This window comes from Chaetodon trifascialis, chromosome 2 (assembly GCF_039877785.1).
Source record: "Chaetodon trifascialis isolate fChaTrf1 chromosome 2, fChaTrf1.hap1, whole genome shotgun sequence".
NCBI classification, from domain to species: Eukaryota; Metazoa; Chordata; class Actinopteri; order Chaetodontiformes; family Chaetodontidae; genus Chaetodon; species Chaetodon trifascialis.
The window spans coordinates 19,033,236-19,056,473 of record NC_092057.1 but is presented as its reverse complement, the minus strand read 5'-3'; the positions used below and the strand labels follow the sequence as shown (position 1 = coordinate 19,056,473).

At 41.8% G+C, this 23,238-nt stretch overlaps 2 protein-coding genes and 1 non-coding gene across 3 annotated transcripts; all 3 read right to left on the bottom strand.

Moving 5' to 3' along the window:
- Positions 1 to 1,124: 1,124 nt before the first annotated feature.
- sumo2a (small ubiquitin like modifier 2a) lies at positions 1,125 to 4,978 on the bottom strand. Its single transcript, XM_070989315.1, has 4 exons — positions 4,891 to 4,978; positions 3,771 to 3,902; positions 2,745 to 2,816; positions 1,125 to 1,436 (listed from the first exon to the last, which is right to left on the bottom strand). The coding sequence occupies exons 1-4, from the start codon at positions 4,909 to 4,911 to the stop codon at positions 1,371 to 1,373; spliced, it is 291 nt and encodes a 96-aa protein (XP_070845416.1). The 5' UTR covers positions 4,912 to 4,978; the 3' UTR covers positions 1,125 to 1,370.
- A 589-nt stretch (positions 4,979 to 5,567) lies between these two features.
- Positions 5,568 to 19,264, bottom strand: gga3a (golgi associated, gamma adaptin ear containing, ARF binding protein 3a). Its single transcript, XM_070985860.1, has 17 exons — positions 19,211 to 19,264; positions 18,474 to 18,558; positions 18,228 to 18,303; positions 18,041 to 18,139; positions 17,820 to 17,943; positions 17,591 to 17,694; positions 15,880 to 15,960; positions 15,590 to 15,727; positions 14,921 to 15,002; positions 13,456 to 13,581; positions 12,428 to 12,628; positions 10,722 to 10,795; positions 10,214 to 10,635; positions 8,721 to 8,929; positions 7,709 to 7,878; positions 7,412 to 7,522; positions 5,568 to 7,148 (listed from the first exon to the last, which is right to left on the bottom strand). The coding sequence occupies exons 1-17, from the start codon at positions 19,245 to 19,247 to the stop codon at positions 7,038 to 7,040; spliced, it is 2,250 nt and encodes a 749-aa protein (XP_070841961.1). The 5' UTR covers positions 19,248 to 19,264; the 3' UTR covers positions 5,568 to 7,037.
- On the bottom strand, positions 14,125 to 14,197 carry trnak-uuu (transfer RNA lysine (anticodon UUU)). The gene has a single exon. It is a non-coding gene; the product is annotated as a tRNA-Lys (tRNA).
- Positions 19,265 to 23,238: the final 3,974 nt, after the last annotated feature.

Here is a 23,238-nt window from a genome sequence, read left to right as displayed (position 1 = left end):
ATACATTATTTACCAAATAATGCCAAATTGCTGCCAAATTCATCCCATCTTTTCTGAGCTGATCGGTTTCAAAGGGACAAATAGCTGAAACAGCTGAAAAGTTTTAACATTATTTCCATCTTAAGTAAAGACTGAAAGATAATATTATAGTGCTATAAGTGGCCCACTACACAGCACAAAGCTGCCATAGGAGACAGAACAGCACCTGCATTCAATATACAAATGCAACTAGACTAAATACTAAAAGTTAAATCCAAAGACATCTGGAAAACAGCAGCCTCACAGAGGAGCAGAACTTCCCATGCAGTGTGTTATTAAAGGTCAGTTAAAAGATTCAAAGCACATCTTGTTTACAGTATCAACAAAAGTTTCAAGTAAGCAATTTGCAGTGAGAAGACAGCTGCCAGAGCTGAATGCAGCAGCGCATGAAACCTCCAAAACACAATGGTGCAAATATTTAGATGAGGGTATTATACGCCTATTTTGGAGACAGTGACTGACTAAAAGAGAACTCCCATGAACCCTCACTTCTGCACACATGTCCTCATGTTGTGAGCAAGGATTGTTTTCTCCTTCACAGCAAGAGTGATTCTGAACAGGCAACAGGGCTGTGAAAGGCCTGTCTGCAGTCCAAGGAAGAAGTGCTGGCTTGCATAGCTCTCCCATCAGGTTAAACATATATATTCCCACTCAAACACACTTGGTGCTCCCCGTTATTCAAGGCTCTGCAACCTTGGTAAAGATATTTAAAGCAATATTGTCATTTAAAACTAAATGACAGCCACCTTAGATTGACATGTTTATTTTAAACAGCTCTGATTTACTGTTGTAGGCTAAGAATTAGCTGATATAAATTAGCAGTTTACCTATTTCTGATTACATCCGTTGCTTTAGTCTGATAAGGAATTCATAAAACATACAGGGACATATGTTTAAAAAAAAAGACTCAATTTATTCCAATAATACATTTTCATAACAACAGATGTGAATTTAAATGCAGGCTTGCTTGACAATAACAAAATTCCATCTGAATCAAAACCTCAGCATAAGTATAAAAACAAAAAAACAAACAAAAAAAAAAGGACCGAGGAGTTTTCTTCCAAAACTTCGAGGAAAAAAAAAAAGATCATGATGTCTTTTATTTCTTCAGAACATTAGACTCACTGCAGCTTACAAGGTGTCAACACTCCACAGTTCAGACATGTTAAAATACATATGACAGTGTAATTAAATCTAGGTACACCAACTGTGCTGCTGCCTTTCAGCATTTTGCAAAACGTGGATGGTGTCAACACTGGTCATGAGCATTTGAAGACTGGGCAGGTTCAGGGACGAAAAGGGGAGGTAGGGATGTCTGTAGGAAACAGTCTTTAAAGAGAGGAGCCTCCGGTTTGCTGTTGGAACACGTCGATCGTGTCTTCGTCCTCCATTTCTAGCTGTAAGAAAAAGTTCAAGTGTCAGTCAGTCAAGTCGTTGTGTGAAAGACAAAAAACATGACCTTATTCCAGTGCTTCTACCAAACTCATTCAGCCACGGACGCACACAATGCTTGAATTTAATAGCACAATATTGCCTTGTTTGTCACCATTTGACAGATGTAACTCAAACTGAATGACAGACTGTGAAAATGCCTGTCAGGGCACTTTTGTTCTCTGTTCTTCTTCATTTTTTTTCCTGTTTGTTATGACACACTCAGCACTTTCTGCATCACACTAAGTGCCTTTCGTTGAGTAGACAGTGGTTGGTCTTTACCGTGAAGCCACTTAGGAAGTGCTAACAGTGACAACTGGGTCAGCAAAGGTCAGTTCAACAGTTATACATTTATAGATTTAGACATTTTACTTTCTGTTGAGGAATTGGTTTTAAACATAGAAGAAAAATTATTTTATTACACCTCTTACAAAGCACAACAAAGCAGAGGAGGTCAGAAACAGAAGATTTTCCATTCCATCGGATTAAACGAGCAAGAGCCAAAATACATTTTTTGTAATTGTGGCTATGTAGATGTAATTTATGGTGAATGATGTTTCAAACTATCTGGTCCAGCCCTATGCAGAAGCTTGGCAGAGTTTCAGCTAACCTGAGCATGAAAGTAAACAAGGCCTCATCCTTTAAGTACCAGTTCTATGGACCATAAAGCAGCAGCGTGGACTCTGATCTGACAACTGTTTGGAAAGGCTGTGTTTTATACAGGAGGACAGCAGCAGCACTGTAACATATGACATATACTGCACAAGGCTGACATGAGAGTTTAACTACACTCAGGACAGTCTCAGGTACAACTTTACACCAGGCTTCAGAGTGGTTTTTGCTTACATGAAGCAGCTCTTTAAAATCGTTTCACAGTTGTCCATTGCTCCAGATTTTAAATGTACTTCAGATGATTTAAACATGAATTCAGACCACTATCAATCTTTTCTTCTTTTGTGATCAATCAAAATTGAAGAAATGCTTTTATATTTTTTAGCATTTTGCAATTTCAATAACATTGTTTTGGTTTCAGAAAAACTTTAAAAATTGACTCTTTTTTTTTAAGATCCTGCTGTCTCACCTACAAGCCTTCTTTGAATGCTTGAAGAAATACTTCACAACATATATACTGGAAACAAGGTGTCAAATTTAAGTCATGCACAATGTCAAAAGGTAGCAATACTGTGAGGTTAGCATTCATTCTGCCATCCATGATGGCAAAAAGTGTCTCTGCAGTACTCACATGTACGCTGAACAAGAGGGGGTAGCCTTACCTGCGAGGGTGTATCTGTTTCATTGATTGGCTGCCCATCAAATCGAAATCGTATTTGCCTCATTGTCAGCCCCTGTGTGAACAAACAGAGAAATAATATGCTTCAAATAAACAGCAATATTCCAGGTTTGTGTCCCCATGTCCTTCTCTCCTCATTTTCTGAGATTCTGAGAGTGTCAGCCCCTGAAAAAAGTGCTCTGTGAACAAAGATATGATAAGTAATCAATATAATAAGTCAAACAGACAGAGGTGGAATTCACAAATATTGCAAATGGGAAAATATTGGGGAAATATGGGAAATACTGATATTGCCCAGTTTAGTATGGACTGTTATTGGACACGTGTGAACTTGCTAGCTCCAGTGTGTGTCGTCTACTGGGTGCAGTGTTGACTGGAAGGTCAGACAGCAGCAGGAAGGAAGGACCTGCGGTACCTCTCCTTCACACATCATGGGTCAATGGAGGAGCTGCCCAGTGCTGACAGAGTGTCCTGCACGGGGTGGGACATGTTCTCTGTCAGAGATGATAGCTCAGCAATCCTCTCTCTCTCTCTCTCTCTCTCTCTCTCTCTCTCTCTCTCTCTCTCTCTCTCTCTCTCTCTCTCCACTGGGCCGAGGGAGCATCTCAAGATAGAGGTGGCCTTCTTAACTAGTCTGATACGTCTCTTCCTATCAGCAGCTGAGATGCCGCTGACCCAGCAGACCACTTCACAGAAGATGCCCAGTGCCAGCAAAAAGTCAAAAAAGGTCCTCTGGACTGCCCGGCAAACTCCAAAAGACTGGATCGCCAGCCAATACAGAAATTACTTAAAATATAGTTTTAAGACACGTGTCAAAGTAGCCACATGTCAGTATTTCATGACAGTATGATCAACAGAAGTGTGATGAGCAATATCCTCATCACCCTGTATCCCTCAGCCAAGTCCCTGTTCTCTGGTTTTGAAAACCATCTACTCATCCAACTAGCATTACAGGAAATTTCAAGATCACTTCTTTTGGGAAGAAATAGTAAGTGTGCAGTAGCCTTACCTGCCGTTCACAATAAGCTTTCATCAGTTTGCTGAGAGGAGTGTGCCTTTTGATCTTGAACTGCACCACTGAGCCATCCTGGCCTGCCACCTTCAGGTTGATGTGCTCATTATTCTCCGTCTTCACTCCCTCCTGGAAGAAAGAAAAAGTTTGTAGAAGGGTGCTTTCAAAAAGTGATGCAAGGAAACACAAGAACTTTGGTAAAATGTGGCCTCCAACATGTGTCATGCATGTGCCCCTAACCACAAAACCCCATCCGTCAGGGTCAGACACTCTGCAGGAATGAAGCGCAATGTGTACCTCAATGATTTACTGCAAAAGTATAATAAGCTGTTCACATCACGTGTGTGAACTGGGTTTTTAACAGTTGTAATAGTCACACAGTTACATCTGTCTGACATCTGCACTGGTGAGCTCAGATCGGAGGACCGGTGTGTTTTTACCGAGTAAATACAGACAAGCAGCAACATTACAACATCAACGTTAGCGTTAGCATTAGCATTAGCTTTGAACAAATCAATTAACAATGGCCTACCACTCATAATAAAGCACAGCGGCCTAGTCAGGATGGAAATAACAACTTGCACGACAAAAACAACCCATCTTATCCAGAGACATTTGCGTTAGCGGATAATGAGTATAAATAGACAATTTAACATGGGATCAGTTAAACAGTTAACGGGTTTTGCTCAAACAATTCATCGCGGCCCGTTGCTGCTGAACACTGCTGTCTCTCAACGTTAGCTACTCACTTTTCAGCGGCTTTCGCTAACCTTACCTGGACACGCAATGGCCGTATCGCTACGTGTTACCGGCGCATCGCTTGTACTGACGGTAGCATTTAAGAAGTGTTGATTGTTTGTATTAAAAAAAATGCCAGAAAGGCTCATTTCTTTCAGAGCGACCGGGTCCGAGAATGTTAGCCCCGTTAGCTTATTATGCTAACTTCACAAGCTTGCTAGCTAGCTAACGCGGTGGCTCCGGTTTGTACCGTTAAGCCTTCTCTGTAATAACGCGACCTATGACGCATTGGTCGGCTTTTCGCGGTGCCATCTGTACAGTATCGGCACACGGATAAGATAAACACTGTAAGAAACCCCGATCAAAACCAGCTCCTTACCTTAGGTTTCTCGTCTGCCATGGCTGCTGCTGTGTCTGTCCGCGCCTGTTCTGCTCTGCGGCTGCGCTAACTGGCGCGCCACTTTGCGTCGGCTGCAGCAGACACAGCTGCGCCAGATCAACTGAGCGCTGTTCAAATGTAGCCACTGTACTAAAGACGTAAGTCCATTACTTTGAGGAACTCGTGCTTCACAGTATTTCAATCTCATACTACTTATTAACATTTCAAGGCGATATGTTGTATTTCCATTTCACCACATTTATGGGACAGCAATAGTTGGTTAATTAATTTGCAGATACAGACTTTACATGTAAAACCTATGATGAGCTTTTCGCCTATCCAACAGTAATGAAGTAGTTAAAATCGATTCAACTTGACTAGCTTTAACAATAATACACTGCTTGCACTTGAATGCATCTGCTCTAACAATCCAGTAGCAAACACTATAACAATGACTGGGATCATTCTGCTGCATGTGTTCTTCTACATTTCATGCTTTGTTTGCTGTGTTAAATGAAAGACTCTTGATCTTTTTTTCTCCCCCAATGTGGCATTGCCACTTCAAAGAATCTGATTACGATTGAATGAAAATACACGTTGACACTGTTCTGGTTGATATGCTTCTGCACTGATGTTGGTCTTTAGATGCTGAAAAATGAGGCACAAACATGCGGAAATTGTAATACAAATAAATCAATCCCACTCTTTATTTTTTCATGCACATAAACAGCTTTTCAGAAAATATGCAATGACAAGTTCATTTAACAATCTAAGACAAATAAATAATCTTATAAGAAATATGTAGATAATCTTCTGTATAGCACTAATAGCCCCAAAAAGACAAAAATAAATAAGTCAGTTTTTGATGAACACATGGTAAACCTCATGCATTACACACTGATGCATTTTCTCAAGGCTTACTCGAAGAATTATCATTTCCATTTGACTCAGAGGAAATAACCTATCCCTGTTTTACCTATATCTGCTTCCTTTATTGTTGACCCTTGACCTTAGGTCATGCTGTACCTGCCAAGGAAAATGCGATATCTCTCTGGCGCAAGGCTGCTGTCTTACAGGAAATAGGTTTTTATATTAAAATGCTATCAAGAGTGCACAGCCTTAACATGTAATTCATCAGAATCCAACCCGCTGCTACATAATGTAACACATATAAAATGCCTGTCTGAATATTTTGTAATATTAAAGCCTCTTAGACAGACCACTACTGCTTTGTGCCTTTTTCACTGTGACGCAGAAGAATACAGCTGTCAACTGCAATACGGGAAATGAACAGATCTGATACCATCCTCCCCAAACCAAAATAAATAATACATTCATGACAATAAATACTGAAAGACTACAAAGCATTACACGAGTCTGAGCTGCGAGTTAGTATGTGACCCAGAGGACAAGTAAAAGATTTCAGTAGTAATTATGAGGCATGTTAGAAGTAGTCATCTGGGAGTAACCGACTGTTAATGAGCCAATCTGTGAGTGACTTATTTAGCCACAGAGAGGCTCTTCTCTTGTTCGGTCCAGTGCCTTCAGTGTAAAACACTGTTATCATACATCTTCAGCAGCAAATCGTGTGGAGGTTGTGGTCACATGTTCATAAGACTCTGGCCTCACACTCTTCTTCAACATGTGCTTGTTGCATATTAAGACTGTCTGCCACCTAAAAGTTTTTTTTCTAATCAGTTCTGACGTGATTGAGGGACAGAAGTAAATATGAACATTGAAATGAGAGAAAAATTGTACAATAATAATAAAAACTTAATAATAATTTAGCAATAGTTAACACTACTGATGATTTCCCCACATAACCGTCATCCACATTCATCAACTTCACACCGTTTGCTGCTGCACCACACTGACCACTTCTGGCACTGCAGTGAAGTTTAAGTTTTTTTCATCTTCTGGCACTGCAGTGAAGTTTAAGTTGGATGTACGCTACAAGACTTTGGCTACATCGGTGGTCCATCTCAAGCAGAAAAACTCCTTCAAGGTCCATTAAAGTTTATATCATATTCTTCAGATTTTCCCTAAAAGCCCTCCAATCCTGCCCTTTCTCTCGACCTCTGAGCTGCACTGGCAAACTCAGCTGTTAAAGAAGTCTTGTCTGGCCAGCTTAAAGGAGCAGGTCAGGGCTATAGAGCCCCCCACCTGTCAGCTGGTGGAAACTCATTCACCTCCCCAACTTCAGTGTGTGGCTGCTCTCCGAGCATGAAAGTCAGTTTGTATCTCATCCGAACCTTTTCCTGCAAAACACATACACATGCACACACTCAGGTTAGCAGTTTCCGTTAGCTAGCTGGAGCACACACAAGCTTTTGTATTGTCAGTGTCAGTGACTTTCAAAGCATAGTGGTTGGCATACAAGACTGTAAGAAAGGGTAATTGTATGACCTGAGTATACAAACATGGGTAAAAGCACTGCTAAATGAAGTAAGTACTCTATCATTTAACACGACTTAATGCATTAATACATGTATGAGTACCAAAAAAACAGGCTGAGCTCTACCTTGAGAGGATTGGCAAGCAGCATGACCTGAGTGATGGCAGCAGGGGGAAGTATTGGGTTAAAAGGAGCCAGCTCTGTCCCTGAGGGTGGTTGCAGTCTCACTTTCATCATCTGAAGAATTGGCAGAACAGACATCCATGTAACATTAAATAGAAGTAGCAACCCACTTAAATTTCATTTTCAGGCAAATGTGTGATTTAAAGAGCTTCAAATCTAGCAAAATGGCTAAAAATAAAAGCACACCATGTAGCTTCCCATGCAGTGACACTTATATCGCAGAGGCACAGCAGGATTTACCTTGGGCACAGCGGCCTGCAGAACAATGTCCCTGACAGGCAGCGGGGCCGTGTTAAGCATGGACGCCACCATCACCAGTACATCAGGTCTGCCTGTTGGACACTCGGTGGCGAAATGCAGCAGAACACGGACCCCATTTTTGTCATAAGCTGTCACAGGACACAGTTGACCTTAAATACAGCACACAGAGGGGAAAAGAAAAAGGTGGTTACCACAGAGATCATCCAGGAACATCATCAAAAGCCACCTCTTATTGTTCCCAATGTAATCTGCACTGAAGCCATGCACGTCCCTCTTTTGGCACATGTTGCGATAATCACTTTTAGCCAGTAATAAAAATGTTTCTATTCAATATGAAGTGTACCGGAAGAAAATAACACTCAGTTTGCCACTGTCACCACTGAGTGGCAGTAATGTCTGACGTTTTCCAACCACAATCACTCTCAATAAGGAGAAATGTGTTATTTTCTGTCTAGAAGATAACTGAAGTTAACTTATGTACCTGCACTACAGAGCGTTCAGAGGTCAGGCATCAGTTTGGTTTTAGACAACCTTTGTTGAGAATATAAAGCCTCTTTGTCATGTAGTAGAACTGTTATAAATAGAATGCAATCTATGCATAAAATCTAAGTTATATTAGAATTTTTGGCAAATGAGATCATCCACTTCATTTGCCTGATATCAGACAGAATTGTCTCATTAGTCTAGTTTCCATCTTCAACACTTGATAACAGCATTAGTCCCCCCTGTGGTGCCGCCTGGATCATCTGCTTTTTCAGCATGAAAAACCAGGATTTCATGTCACGATGCTAGACTCTGAAGAATCAGTCAACTGAATTCGGCAGAGTGAGCAGAAGCAATGGTCTGGAGAAATCTGACTCGATGTCCTTCTTTGTGTCAAATATTTTTCTCATTTTTCTGTCCACAGTCTCCTACATAGAATTATGAAAAGCAACTAGTTCAAGTGAAAGACTCATAAAAAACAACACAGAGCCTATTTCATGGAACTCACTTGGCTTGATGGCATCCAAAGGGACAAAGACATTGGCCAGGGACACCTCTTGTCCCTTGCATGGACTGGCCTGGCTCAGAGGCAGGATGGGGGACAGAGAGCGTAACAAAGGGCTGTCATCTGCCTGACTCTTGGAAAGTGGGGGAGCGGACCCTCCTTGCGTCCCTCCTAGGAGCAGTGACGTGGACATGGAGGAGGTGACACTGAGCCTGGAAGACAGGGTAGCAAGAGCGAACAGGTCCTCACTCTTGACCAGCAAGCTGCCAAAGTCCATCACACTGGGTGCACTGTGTGGCTAATTGAAGTGTCTTTGACATTACAGGTCCCAAAATGCTTAAACTTGTAATGACAGACATAAACACTGATAACAACAAGATATTTATACTGCAGTTCACTGTTGACCAAATTAAATATACAAGCACATCCTGCTGTATACACTCTGTTTATTTGTCTATGTGTATACTTATAGTTTTTCTATATATATATATATATATATATATATATATATATATATATAGTTTTATACAGAACCCCTAAAGTGCCACAAAGAAAAAAAAAAAAAACTATATCATGCGCACGAGATACTAAAACGTGCGCTCGAAATACAGTTATTTCCCACGCTTTGACTTGTCCGTACATACGGCTCTCTGTAGTGACCACTTCAGATGTTAACAGTTACACACGCGATATAATGGAGAGAAGAACTCAGCTAATTAACTTTTATTTTCACCTCCGAATGTCATATGATGACATTCTTGTTGCTCTTGCCCTGAGACGTGGGATGTGTTGCCGCCTGTCTGTAGAAACGCGTTAATTAAATCGAGCGCATGATTCACCTTAAACGACATAGTTTTTTTCTTTGTGGCACTTTATATATGTGTGTGTGTGTGTGTGTGTGTGTGTGTGTGTGTGTGTGTGTGTGTGTGTGTGTGTGTGTGTGTGGAGCACCTGCAACAAAAACAATTTCCCCACGGGGATCAATAAAGGAATTCTGATTCTGATAACAGAAGCAGGATGGAAGAAACACGAACTGAAATTCGAATGAGTGGCAGCTCGACAATTGGCACAACCACTTTAAAAGGATCAGAATCACAATCTCTATTCACTATTCGCTCTGAGCGGTGTTACTTAGTTACAGCTTGGTTAGCTCGTTCTTCAAAACAATGCAGTTTAAGTGGCTGTATGGTCACACGCGGATGACTTTCTATCAAAGGTTAATGCTACTCTGCGGATCAATCTGCCATTTGGAAACTAGTGGTTGAGATGCACTTGAAATTTGATATGGCAGAAAAGAGAAGTGCCCTTAAACTTGAGTGTTTGGACACCCATTCAGGGCCAAATGGTGGAATTTTTTTTTTTTTTTTTTTTTTTTTTACAAAATGCATCATGTGCTGAGATCCAGCAATCGAGATATTACGTGTGACAGATGGACATCTTGGCACTTGATCCACATTCCCTCCCCAGTTTTACCTCGTGGCACAAGAATCACTCACTTTTGAGGACTGCCCAGATCCAGCAAGGCAAGGTCCTGCAGATTGTGACTGAGAGAAGTTAAAGGCGAGTGGGACGCTCCAGGTAAAGTGCAGACTTGCTGTGGAGTGACGGGGGTTGCTGAGGGAGCGGGCGAGGCCGTGCTGAACGACTGAGGAAGAGCAGCTGGGATGGTGGTGGACAGTGCTGAACTCAGGGTCTGTGGGAATATGGCTGACGTGGCTGAGACAGATTGTGCAGAAACTGGAGGCGTGGAGAACACAGGTCCGGAGAAACTCAAGGCAGAGGCAGCTGTACCTGAAGACTTGGATGAACTAACTGGGGCTACTGTCACAGAAAGGGCATCTGGAAAAAGCGAAGATGTAGAGAACGCAGGAACTGAAGACGAGGTGGTGTCGAAAAGACTCAGATCTTGGCTGGAATCCTGGAATACATGTTAATAAAAACACTGCTATTACCATGAAGATAGTACTTGAGACAAGAATAAATTGGTGCAATTAATTTAAATACCTGTAAAGGTGGCAAATGATTGCTCAGATTTACATGTGTTGATTTACTTGGAAGAGGAGTGGGCTCACTGAGGCCTGTAAATGAACACAAGTGTGTCAAACATGTCACACCGACACTCGCAAACATTTCATTCAGAACAACAATTCAGTGCACAGACCTTCATTAGGTTATTTAACAAAAGGAGATCTGTCCCTCGAAGGTTGACACACGTGGAGCGATCAAACATCACTCACTGAATCAAACAAGTTTCATATATGATAACCTCACGGCACCACAGGACAACACTATAAACATGAAACAATCTGTAACCTCAGACACTGACAAGCATTTAATATGCAATTTAAAATGCACAAATACTAATAAAGAAAAGCTCTCATGCCAAAGATAAATAAAGTGATAAAAAAAAAAAAAATATATATATATATATATATGTGTGTGTGTGTGTGTGTGTGTGTGTGTGTGTGTGTGTATATATATATATATATATATATATATATTGTTTGATCGATAGTTCTGAGTTACTGAATAGTTTTATCTGTAATCTGGATTTAACAATGGATTACAGTGAGGACAGAGTTGCCTTTCTAAATATGGGGGTCAACACCCCCCCCAAAAAAAACAAAACAAAACAAAAAAAACAAAACAAAACAAAACAAAACAAAACAAAACAAAACAAAACACAATAGCACCCTATCCGAGAAACAAAACAAAACAAAACTCTTATTGGGAAACATTTTTCATCGGACCGCAATCCAAAGAGGTCTCCCAAAAAGCCATTTTTCAGAGTAAGAAGAGAAAGCTGAAGGCATGAAAGCCAGATTTGTCCAGCGAGGGCACCCTGCTGAATAGACTGAATGGTTTTTACGACGTTTCACTGAGAAAACTCTGCTTGGAACTGTTGGAAAAAAAAAACTGAAAACATTTTCTGGGACTTGCATCACTACTTAATTCTCCTCACTCAGATAAAATCATTATTGAAATAAACACTGGCATGTATTAAAATCATTTCCTGAACGAAAACTCAGACGCGGGGGACTTGAAAGACTTTTTGGTTCACGCTGATCAGAAGCCCACGCAGCTTATGCAACAGAAGTTGCGAACCCCTTACCCAACGGTAACTACCATTGTAGTAGCTGTGCACAGATTAACGCTCACAAAACCAGCAGTTTTGTCATTATCTTCACACAAACAATTTTCTATAAAGTGTTATTACTTGTGCTCTCCCACTTGTGGTACTGAAAAGGTCAGTGTGCCGCCCAGAGGCGGCGATCTTTACTTGCTGTTAAAGAGTCGTGCAGCCGATTAGATCTTCACTTTGCAGACCCAGAGGTTTGAATGATGAGCTACTTCTTAATTTAATATTATGAGATGTCTGCAATTTTTATCAGAGGATGGTTTTTTTTAAGCTCCAACTAACATTTGGGTCATTTTTTCTGTATCTATCTTGGCATGGTAGCTTTCCTTCATTTCTGTACATTTGAACTGCATATTAAATATTTTTTCAGTATATGACGTTAAATTGCTTTCATGTTTACACGACTGTCCTGTGGTGCCTTGAGGTGATCATACATGAGACCTGCTTGATTCAATGAGTGATGTTAGTCTGTCGAGCAACCTGATTGGTCTACATATTTTTCCCATGATTCCATGAGTGATGTCTGATGAAGGTCTGTGCACAGAACTGTTTGGCTAAGTCATAATGTTACCTAAAGACAGCAGCTCTTCATCCAGCAGTGAGAGCGCTGCAGAGGGTGCGCTGGGGCTGGGGGACTGAGGGTCTGTGGCAGCAGACCCACACAGCAGGTCAGCAGGAATAGACATGGACGACATGGGGGGTTGTTGCTGTGGAGAGACGCTCTGGATGTCCAGACCCACCAGGTCAATCAGAACCTCTGTGCGGCCGGTGCCTGTCAGATGGAGAAAAACACAGACAGTAAGAAAATTCATCTTCAAAGAAACGTTATCCATCCGTCAAGCACATTTTCAAAGTGTCAGTTCACCTGAACACACACACACACACACACACACACACACACACACACACACACACACACACACACACACACACACACACACACACACACACAACAAAGCAAAGCCAAAAACAGAGTGGTTTTCTCTAGTGGCCAAGATGTGCGGATTGTTCTGGGTTTGTTTGTTTTTTTTCTTTTGGTGAGACCTCTGCCACATCCCAATGTAGCGGAGAGGAAAATCAAAAAGAAACATCTGACAAGCTCGAGAGTTTCATTTGTTTCCAGACACAATGTCCCAGTCGCTCAAGATAATCACGGACCTCGCTGTGAACAGCCGCCATCCACAACTATGGCACAGTTTCTCAAAAGAAATGTTTGTGTGTCATGTTGTAAGAAAATGTTTGCTGCAATTTGCAGGGGGCAAAATCATTGTAAATGCACTGTTTTGCAGTCGTTTCGCATCTTCACATACTGTATCTTCGGGTGCAGTCTCTCACAGCAGCACCCATGTTTTCACTGGTCAGTTGTTCAGATTAGACTCGGCTCATGTCTTCTTTGCACACTGCACATATTTACAAGCATGATCTATGGACATTTCTCTGCCTATGAGCTTTTAGTACACTTACACGTGTATTAATCACATAAAATAGAAGCTTTTACTGAGAATCTGCTGGAAAGTGGATAGCCAGATGGCCTACTTACTATCATTATGCTGCAAAAACACAGATATACAATTCTCTGCTCGCACCAGTTAAATGTACCTTGTCTGATTGATGACAGTGCTTGTTGTGCTTCTTCAGTCTCTCCATTGATGGTCTGTCCCTCCACAATCTTCTTATAGGAGTTAATGACATGGGAGAGGTCATCGCTGGCCTGCAGGATGTCTCCTGATAAGCGCATTTGAAAAGGTTAGACTGAGACTGATGCGGTCTTTGAAACAACAAAAACAAAAAACAGTTTTCCCACAGTGTTTGCTAAATTTGGAAACTGTGTGAGCAGAATGTTTTTAGTAGCCATTCAGATCTGATGTTAATCTTATGTGAGTACACGGCCTCCTTAAATCATGGCCCAGTTTTTTCAAGATTAAATTAGGATAGTGAGAGCACGTCATCAGCATCAACAGCAGTGTTTGGCAATAGCACACAAGAAAGAGGACGCGACCGCTGAGAGCCTGACGGGTGGAATAAAAATACATGGGGACACAATGTGGAATATTCTGCCACTAGGGGTCTCTCACACAGAAACCTGGGTGTCAGCCTGGATGCTGACCTTGACTACGAAAATCAAATATGTCAAAAGTAAAAAGATTCATTTCACACACGACTGAGACACTGATTCATGCATTCATTTTGAACAGGTTAGATTAGTGCAGTGCTCTTCTAAGATAAGACTTCATTGATCCCACACCAGGGAAATTTAGCAAACATTATCGCCCGAACAGGGACTTGAACCCTGGACCCTCAGATTAAAAGTCTGATGCTCTACCGACTGAGCTATCCGGGCTCTTTCACTGCTTCATCAAACCTTTCAATAGGAAGACTTCAATTCATACAGGATTAAACATTTAAACTACTTCATTGGCTCCCCATTCAACAGAGAATTCCCTTTGAAATCCTCCTGTTGGTTTTTATAGCACTGCATGGTTCCCAGTATATTTCTGACTACACCCCCTCAGACCTCTCAGGCCTTCACGCAGCGGCTTTTGGTTGAACCCAGAATAAGATCTGGACCTGATGAAGGTGCTTTTATTTACTGAGGACCTGACCCTCTGGAATGCTTTGAAGAGCTGTGATCTATGAAAAGCTTATCTACATTTAAAGCTATTATTTTCAACATCATGGCCCTGAGTTGATTATTATTGATGATTTTATGTCTCTTTTTTTAATGTAAGGCACACAGAGTTCACGTTGTGAAGAAGCATGGGATCATGGGAGCTGCTGTCTTCAGTGTTAACAATCACCATTGCGCTTTTATTTTTTGGTTCAGGGTTCCTTCAGTGTTCATTGTTCAGGAGGTTTTGCAGGGAGCTGAAATGTCCACAGAGATCTCCCCCTCTTCCTCCAAATGCACCCGATGATTAAAACCAGCAGAAATACTGAATAAAGCAGTTTTATTTTAAAAATCAGTGTCTCCCCCACACCCTTCAGCAAACAAAGATCTAAAATCAACTGCTGGGGTTTATGAAAAACTCTCCAACAAACACGGCCAAATTAGAGGATTTCTTACCCAGGCTGCTGTCATTATCTTCAGTCTCAGTGGCCAGCTGAAACACTGTTTGTCTGAGCCTGTCACAGTCACCATACAGCTCCTGTGGGAGAAAAAGATATAAAGATATAAAATAAAAAATGACGTTTTTATGCATTTTATGATTATCACATAGGAAAATTAATTTCCATTTCCTTATTTTACAATGAAGGCATTCTGTGCCTGTTAGGCTGCATTTCTGGTCTGAAAGGTGCTATACAAAAAGTGTATGTATTGCTATATTATAAAACAAAAATATCCTCACACATAGCAAATGTCAGTTAAGACTAAAATGTTATTATTCCACATATGGTGAGGATCCCAGCAGCACGAAGAGTCCTTGTGTTTGTCTTTAAAATAAGCTACTTTGAGCTGTTTGTGGAGTGTATGTATTAACTTGATGAGGAAATTTGACATACACAGTTCTTCTGAAACATACTTGATACCTAATGAAGGACTGGTTTGTCTCTTTTCATTGCTTCCCCCAAGGTAATTCAAACAGCAGTGAGTCACTTCACACTGCTTTGGGGCTGTATGGGCAAGGTTTGCACTAAGAATACAACAGTGTTTCCAGAAAGGCCAATTAATGCCAAAGAAATACGTGAAGTTGTTTCAAAAGGTCAATTGAGTCCCATCTCATGGAGAACGAACCCTAATGAGCTCCTTGTCTCCGTCTGTGGAGTCTTCCGGGCTAAAGTGAGTGAGCATTTCGTTGAGGAGCTTGACGCTGTTGTTGACTGCCTCCAGTGTGCTTTTTTGCTTTGTTGCTTTCTGTGTTCTTAACTCATCCTAAAAAAAAAGAAAAAACATTCAGTTTAAACAGACACTTTGACATGAAAACTGAGACAAATGTGCAGTAATAAGCTTCTAATTCCTCTGGAAGAAAGCCACCAGTACTGAGGATGAGTTAGCGTAACCATTTCATTGTGACGCTGACACACCTCCTTGACCATGTTCTTAATAAGCCGATTGGCCTCTTGCAGATCCTCTGGCTTTTTGCTCTTCAGCAGGTCTGCTAACCTCTGGAAAGAGATGAGAGCACCATCAGCGAGAGAACACTCAAGCTCATTTCCCACAAAGCCGTACCAGCTCCCAGACCCTGAAAAAACAAGCTTCATCCATAGATCAAGTGCAGTCAACACAAAGCAAACATGCAGTCGTGACCTGTTTTGATACGCTGTAAGCAGTGGGGTATTTGAGTGAGGCATTCTGTGGGATTCCACCATGCAAGGGCTTCAAGGTCAGTGATGCAAGAGCGAGGGAAGGGAGGAAAGAGAGGGAAAGAGAGACTCTCTTCCTCTTTTCATTCTTAAAACTTCATTCTATTCTGCAATCAAAACTCACATTAGAGAATGACAGAAAGCATGAAAGCGGGCTGCTATGAGCACTCGTTAATTATGTGATTTCTTTAATTATGTTTAATTTCTCTTACACGGATATAAGATTTCAGCCAACACAGGCAGAATGGAGGAATTTGATCATGAAAACGAATCAAAACCAACTAGAAAATGCAGAATATCACAAAAAAAATGCTGAAATGTGGATGTAATTTACTAAAATCAGGGTTTTTCTGAGCATTAAAAGCATTTTTCACAGGATCTAAGTTAAATGAAGAGGGAAAAAAACTATGCTGCTATGTTTTGCTGTCACACACACACACACACACACACACACACACACACACACACACACATTACATTCAATTCCTAGAGACTTATCCTGACCATAACTATAAATACTACTTGCCAAACACCAACCTCTACCCTAACCTAACCTTAACCCAAGTCTTCACCCTAAAATTGAACAATTTACAATTTGGGGACCTGCATTTTGTCCCCACAAGGAAGGTGACTAATATTTGCATTGAGTTTCAGCCACTTGTAATATTATTCAACCTGCATGTGCCATGAACTGATGTGACTTGGGGAACATAACTTAGCCTTCTGGATGGCAATGTTATCTGTTTGTCGGGCGCGCTGATAGATAGCCTAGTAGTTCATTCTCAGCTCAAGAAAAATAGGAAGATGCTGAAATCATTTTCCAGGACAACACAAGAGTTTCCAGGACATTTTACGTTTTCTCTCATTTCCAGGTTATCCAGCTGTCTGTTTCAGCTGTTTCACTGTGAACAGGGAGGACCGCTGCCGAGACGTTAGAGTGGTCGCTCTCAGAGACTTTATTCATCCACCACAATTAGACACTCTTTGTGATGATAAATTGTGCTTAATAGACTTAATAGACATAGACTGGAAGAGTGGAAACAGGCGCTACACCTCTACCGCTCATTAATTAAGATGTTACATCTGGTTTGTCTGATCCCTCCGAACACCAAAGTAAAAACATCAATCTGTGATTTATGTCATGTTATGAGCTGGACTGCTTCTTGGCCGAGAGCAGTGACCTACGTTAGCCATCTCCTGCTGGCAACTTCATACTTAATGGACAGATATGAGAGTGGTATCGGTCCTCTTATCTAACTGTCAGAAAGAAAGTGAACAAGGCTCGGTCCAAAAATGGCTACTTATTCCTTTCATAGTCATTTGCAGGAGGGTCTGAAGCCAATAAACCAACTGACTGAAAATCTGTGTTTGACACTGAGATAAAACGAGTTGCGATTTTCACCCAATCACATCCCAGTATAAACCTTCGTACCTTGCTCTTCTTCTCATCATCAAACACAGGATTCTTTGGTCGTGGAGAAGGTGACGGTATTAGTGTGGCATCAAGAGGGATTTCCGGGTCCATCGACACAATACCTAAAAGGAAAATGATATCAGACAGCTATTCTAATGTGGAAATGACTGTTTATAGACTTCAAGGTGACAAACTTAGCACAACACAGTCATAACTGTCAAGAGTTTTTAAGTGGTGGGTGTCTCACCCTGCGACTTCAGCATCTGATACGCTTCACAGATTTTTGCTTCATCTGGTAGAGACACAGTCCAACTGTACAGCATCTCGATCACTTTGGTCTTCACCTTCTCTGACACTCGGTCTCCTAGATACTAAAAAACAACAGATGCACAGCTTACAATGACACCAAGCATCAATTCAAACAAACGAATCCTCATTCGAGCGTATTTGAACATTTGTATTACTTACTTTGGGTGAAACCACCTTAATTAGTTCATTTAAAAACCTAAATTTTCCAACTTCGTTATGAAACCTTTGCCCACAGTTCTTCATGCAAGCCTCTAGAACCTGCAAAACCAAAACAAGCGAGACAAATACTTTGTAATTGTAACTCTTCACGCTGAATGAAAACACAGTGAAAGTGTGTCCCACAGACCGTTAACGCTTGCGTCGCCTCCCACTCCTGAGGTGACTGAATCTTGTGAGCCAACAGTCTAACGGATATTTGCGGACTGAAAAATATGAGAGAAAGAGACAATCCAACACACAGTCAATGATAAAAGCATTCCACAGTCTGTCTTATAACAGGCTGCATAATAAGCTCCACGGGTTGACACAATGAGGACACACACAGCAGCATGAGGTGGGTGTGATTGGGTTTATTGAAACAACGTGACCATACCCTTCGAGCTCCTTATTGATTTGGTCACAGAATCCCATGATATACTCCCAATCTTCCTGTCTGTTGGACGGGTTGGTGGCTTTGTCTGAAAAAGAGAAAGATATGATTTTGCCACTAGATCCACTTAAAACAGGCTGTCCTGTCCTGGAAAGGTCAGGAAGGCTGGACTGTTGTGATGCATGAACTTGACCAAGATCAAGTCAGCCCTCCAGTCTGAAGCTCTATCTATGCCGAGACCAGCTTACAAACAACTCAGACAGTTATTGTAAATGTTTTCGACTTATTTTACGTTATGGGTTCTCTCTTCAGGTGCCTCCGGACACTTCTCTGATCCCGTTTGTTGCTGTTTGAGTGTTTGAACTCGGATTTAGATAACGCCTGGAGGTGTTTGCAACCGGCGTCTTTTAACTCCAAGGAGCAAATGCAAAGGCGTACTGTGGGTCACCAGTGGAAGAGAAAAAAATCACATTTCAATTTAGCACGCCGACTGTCAGTCCACCACACAAGTACGATCAAACATCCAAGCTTATTTTGGCTAACGACGGTGTAGCTGCCAGCAGCTGTCTGCGTTAGCCACTTTCTGACACTACAGGCGAGTTAGCATAAGACTTCACAGATTCAGCGATGTCATGTGAGTCCAGCTCACGTTTCTGACACCCACGGTTATGCAGCACAACAGCGCACACCTCTCATATGTATACACGACGTACAAAAACAGAGTTCAAGGATAAACTTACTGAGCCAGGACTCCAACGACTCTCCATCGTCCGCCATATTTGCTCTGTAAAACAAACAACGCGTGACGTCCGCTGCCTTCACGTGCTGTGGGACAAATGGAAGTCGGTGATTGCTCGTTCGTAGACCCGCTGATATGTTTGGTACGATAGAGTACGATAAAGTCTGGAATTTCTCCATTGCCGAGATGTGTCGATATGAACCATGTTATACCTTTTATGCTGATGTCATATTTCCATGTTAGTGGTTGGTAAATAGTTTCTAATTAAATTTTAGGCACACACAACTACCAGGCCAGGACATTCCTTCCTCTGTGCAGTCTGCTGCTGCTACACCAATCAACCTTTCTGCTGTGCTTGCTTTTCTTTTTTTTTTTAGCAGTTGGCAGAGATTAAGTAAATATTTTACATACAGTACATTAAACTTAAATACAATATAAAAGTTGAAAATCTTCTAGGATATTTTTCGTAATCGCAGAGGTTTTTAACATTTAAATTGAGAAGGGTTTACCTGCAGTCTCTCAGATTGCATGGCTTTGTCTCACTTACGGACGTTTGGCAGATGTCCTCTAGGTTTTCAGGAGTTTCTTGATGTAGGGGAGCCCCAGTGTTTCCCATTTATTATCCTTTTCTGCAGGTTTAAACTGCTGGGGTTAACTTGAGAGCCTTGATTTATAGAGTAGAGGGAAAAAAAGATGTTAAAAGTTCTTTGCAGATCTGGCCTCTATTCTTCTTATATGGATGTATTTGAATGTTAAATGCATGACTCCAGATCACCTTTGAGAGTTTGGAACCCCCCCACCATAGTTTCACAAAACGGGGGCCCCAAAAAGCTACAATTGGCCCTGACAAAACACACCCACTTCACAACACAACACATGCCCTGAGATCTTTTCCGAAACCTAACAAAGCAGTTTTGGCAGTTTTCCTGGACATCATTTAGAGGATGGCCATGCTGGTGCCCTCCTATGTTTTGTGGTATGTTTCTTTCCAGCCTTGTTCCTGACACTGCACCACTTCACCACAGAGGCAGCATCTGACCACGGGAAGCTAAAGGCACGTTTTGACTTCTTCACCTGAGTCAGGTGAGCTTTGCTTTCCTGCCGCTTCCGCATCAGCCCCCCCCACCAAACTCCTCCACTAAAACTTCTCTCTCCTCCATTGCCTCTGTAGGCGTGAGTCATACTCATCCATCTATTCTATTCCTCACTACACATCAGCAGCAGAATCCCCTCTTATCTTTCATATTCTAGCAGAGCAGCATCTTCGCCTCGTGTAATCACACTCGTCCATCCACTCTCTTTGCCTTTGTTATTCCCACTTACACAACGGAGTCCTGCGAGTTCGTCTCCCCTTGCTCTCCTCCTGCATATTCAGAGCTCGTCGAGATCACGATCACCAGGATGACTGTGTCAGTTGTTCAGATGGCTCCAAAGCACATCAACAGGTCGTGATTTCCAGCACTGATGCAGCCATTGTCAGGCCAGCTCTGGCAACTCCCTTGGCACAGAGATGCATTTTCACAGTTTGATTCTGCCTTTTTTCAGCAAAAGGCAAAAGAGAAAAATTGGAGAAGCTCTCTGGGTAGTTCAGCTCCTACGACTTCTTCTACAACATTTTACCACTTCTTACCCTTTATTTCACATATGTAGTGCATATAAATACATCTCTGCCCACAGTCATCTTCCTGTCATTAGAGGTTATGTGAGGGGGGAAAAAAAAACATTTTTGTTTTGGTAAATGCTTCCCGGAAGAGTCAGGAGACAGCGGGCAGTTAAATTTTCAATTCACTGCCATTTAAATAGAGCCACATCCCAACAAAAGTTGTCTCCAGACACTTTTCACATGGAGCAAGTCTAGATCATATTCTTTCATTTACAGAGAGCCACAAACACAGCCAGCAGCATCCGCCTCCAGAGAGAGAGAGAGAGAGAGAGAGAGAGAGAGAGAGAGAGAGAGAAAGACAGAGAGAGAGAGAGAGAGAGAGAAAGACAGAGAGAGAGAGAGAGAAAGACAGAGAGAGAGAGAGAAAGACAGAGAGAGAGAGAGAGAGAGAGAGAGAGAGAAAGACAGAGAGAGAGAGAGAGAGAGAGAGAGAGAGAGAGAGAGAGAGAGGGAAAGACAGAGAGAGAGAGAGAGAGAGAGAGAGAGAGAGAGAGAGAGAGAGAGAGAGAGAGAGAGAGAGAGAGAGCAGCAGCAGCAACAAAAATAACAGCCACAACAATAACAGAAATAATCATATATGTTAGTCTATATATAGTGTAGCCTAATCACAAGCACCACAATGGGATTTAAGACATCTGTATGCTGAACAGGAAGTGCTTGTCGGATTGTCTGAAAGGAGGAGGATTCAGAGGGATGTCCAACAATTTCTGTACAGTCAGTCATGCCCACTTTACGCCGTGACTGGCCGGGTGAGCTGAGGTGAGAAAGTGTGCAGGATCTGAACTTTTCTTTCAAGCTGCCTGTTTTTCATTCTTCACACAGCTACTCCTGTCGCATTGTGTATGTAGCCTTCATCTCAGCACATGAATGGCTTTGGGGAGAAACAGTGTGTGCCATTAACCTCATTGGGATGACTGCCGTGTCTTCTTGCTCCTCTGTTTGACTGCAGGCTCGTCACGCTGCCTTTGTGGGTGACAAATCCCAACACGTACAAACACTTTTCCCTCTATATGTTGTAGGACAAGACTTTGCACATAGTGGTTCATTTCAAACATATTCCAACCTTTTGTCCTAGTTGTAGGAAGTCTCACATGGCAACGACAGGAGTCACTGTGGGTCTGCTGCACACCTTCCTCATATGTGGTTCCACTGACTGTGTTTTAAGTAGTTTAGTCTTATAGTCTCTTGGTGGCGATGAACTCAAAGACCCATAGATAATGGCCTGCGGACACGCCCGGTGTTTGATGTCACTGGTTAAGGTTTCCCCCTCAGGGAGCTGACATGCTCAAGGCTGAATCAGGACGGCAGCATCGCCTTGAGAGAAGACAAAGTTCATCATGATGCTGCTCGATGAATACTGATGCATTTTGTATGTAATTCCATTTCCACTCGTCTAAAAGAAGTGTACATCGAGAACCGTTCAGTAAATACTCTGGCTTAATGGCTTTGCTGCCAGGAACAGTCGGCCTGTCAGCACTTGACCACTCATGTCAATTGTGGCCCTGTGGTGGTGCAGCTCAGCAGGGATCCGCAGTCCGTTTTTAATGTGTTGTCAATCAAGCAACATTTTGAGTGTGTGCGTCACAACTTTTTGCAGCGGTCCTCAGCACTGTCTGTCTTTTGACATCTTTTGAAGAGTGACACATTAATGGGGTTTATTCAATTCTAATCTATTAATTTAGACAAATTAGTCTGATAAGAAGGTTTTTTAAAAGGACCACAGACACTGTCTCATCTCAGCTTGGAACCCCGCTCAGAAAATGTTGATTCATGCTGTGCAATGAATAAACTGCTGGTATAATCTACTTTATACACATTCCACACATGTAAATCTCATGCAATATGTGACTGCGTGACACCACCAATTACATTGCAGTTACATATAATGTTATGCACTAAGAAGTAATGCCCCCCCCAATTATATTTGACGTTTCATTTTATTACTGCACGTAAATGTAGTATACAATTCTTTCTGTATTGCACACAAAATCAAATGAAGCAAACAATTACACAGACAGTTTTTCCTGGTAAAACAAAAGGAGCTCAAGACGACAAGATGGATTCAATCAACATACAAGCCCAACAAGGACCCCATAATTAAAAACTGATGCAGCACACCGTACATTATATTACATAATAATAACAATAATGATAATAACAATAAAAAAAATAAAAGAAACACCTATCCAGCATCCCAAAGCAGAGTTTAATTCAGTTAGCAGTATGATTCATCCACACAAAAGACCCTCACTAAACCCTCTTTACTTCATGTTTGACCTTTGCAGAGTTGGGGAATAACCGCCTGCCCACTCGGCTCGGCTCGCTGTGCGGTGGTGTCGCACTGCTGTGTCACAATTCAAGATGTC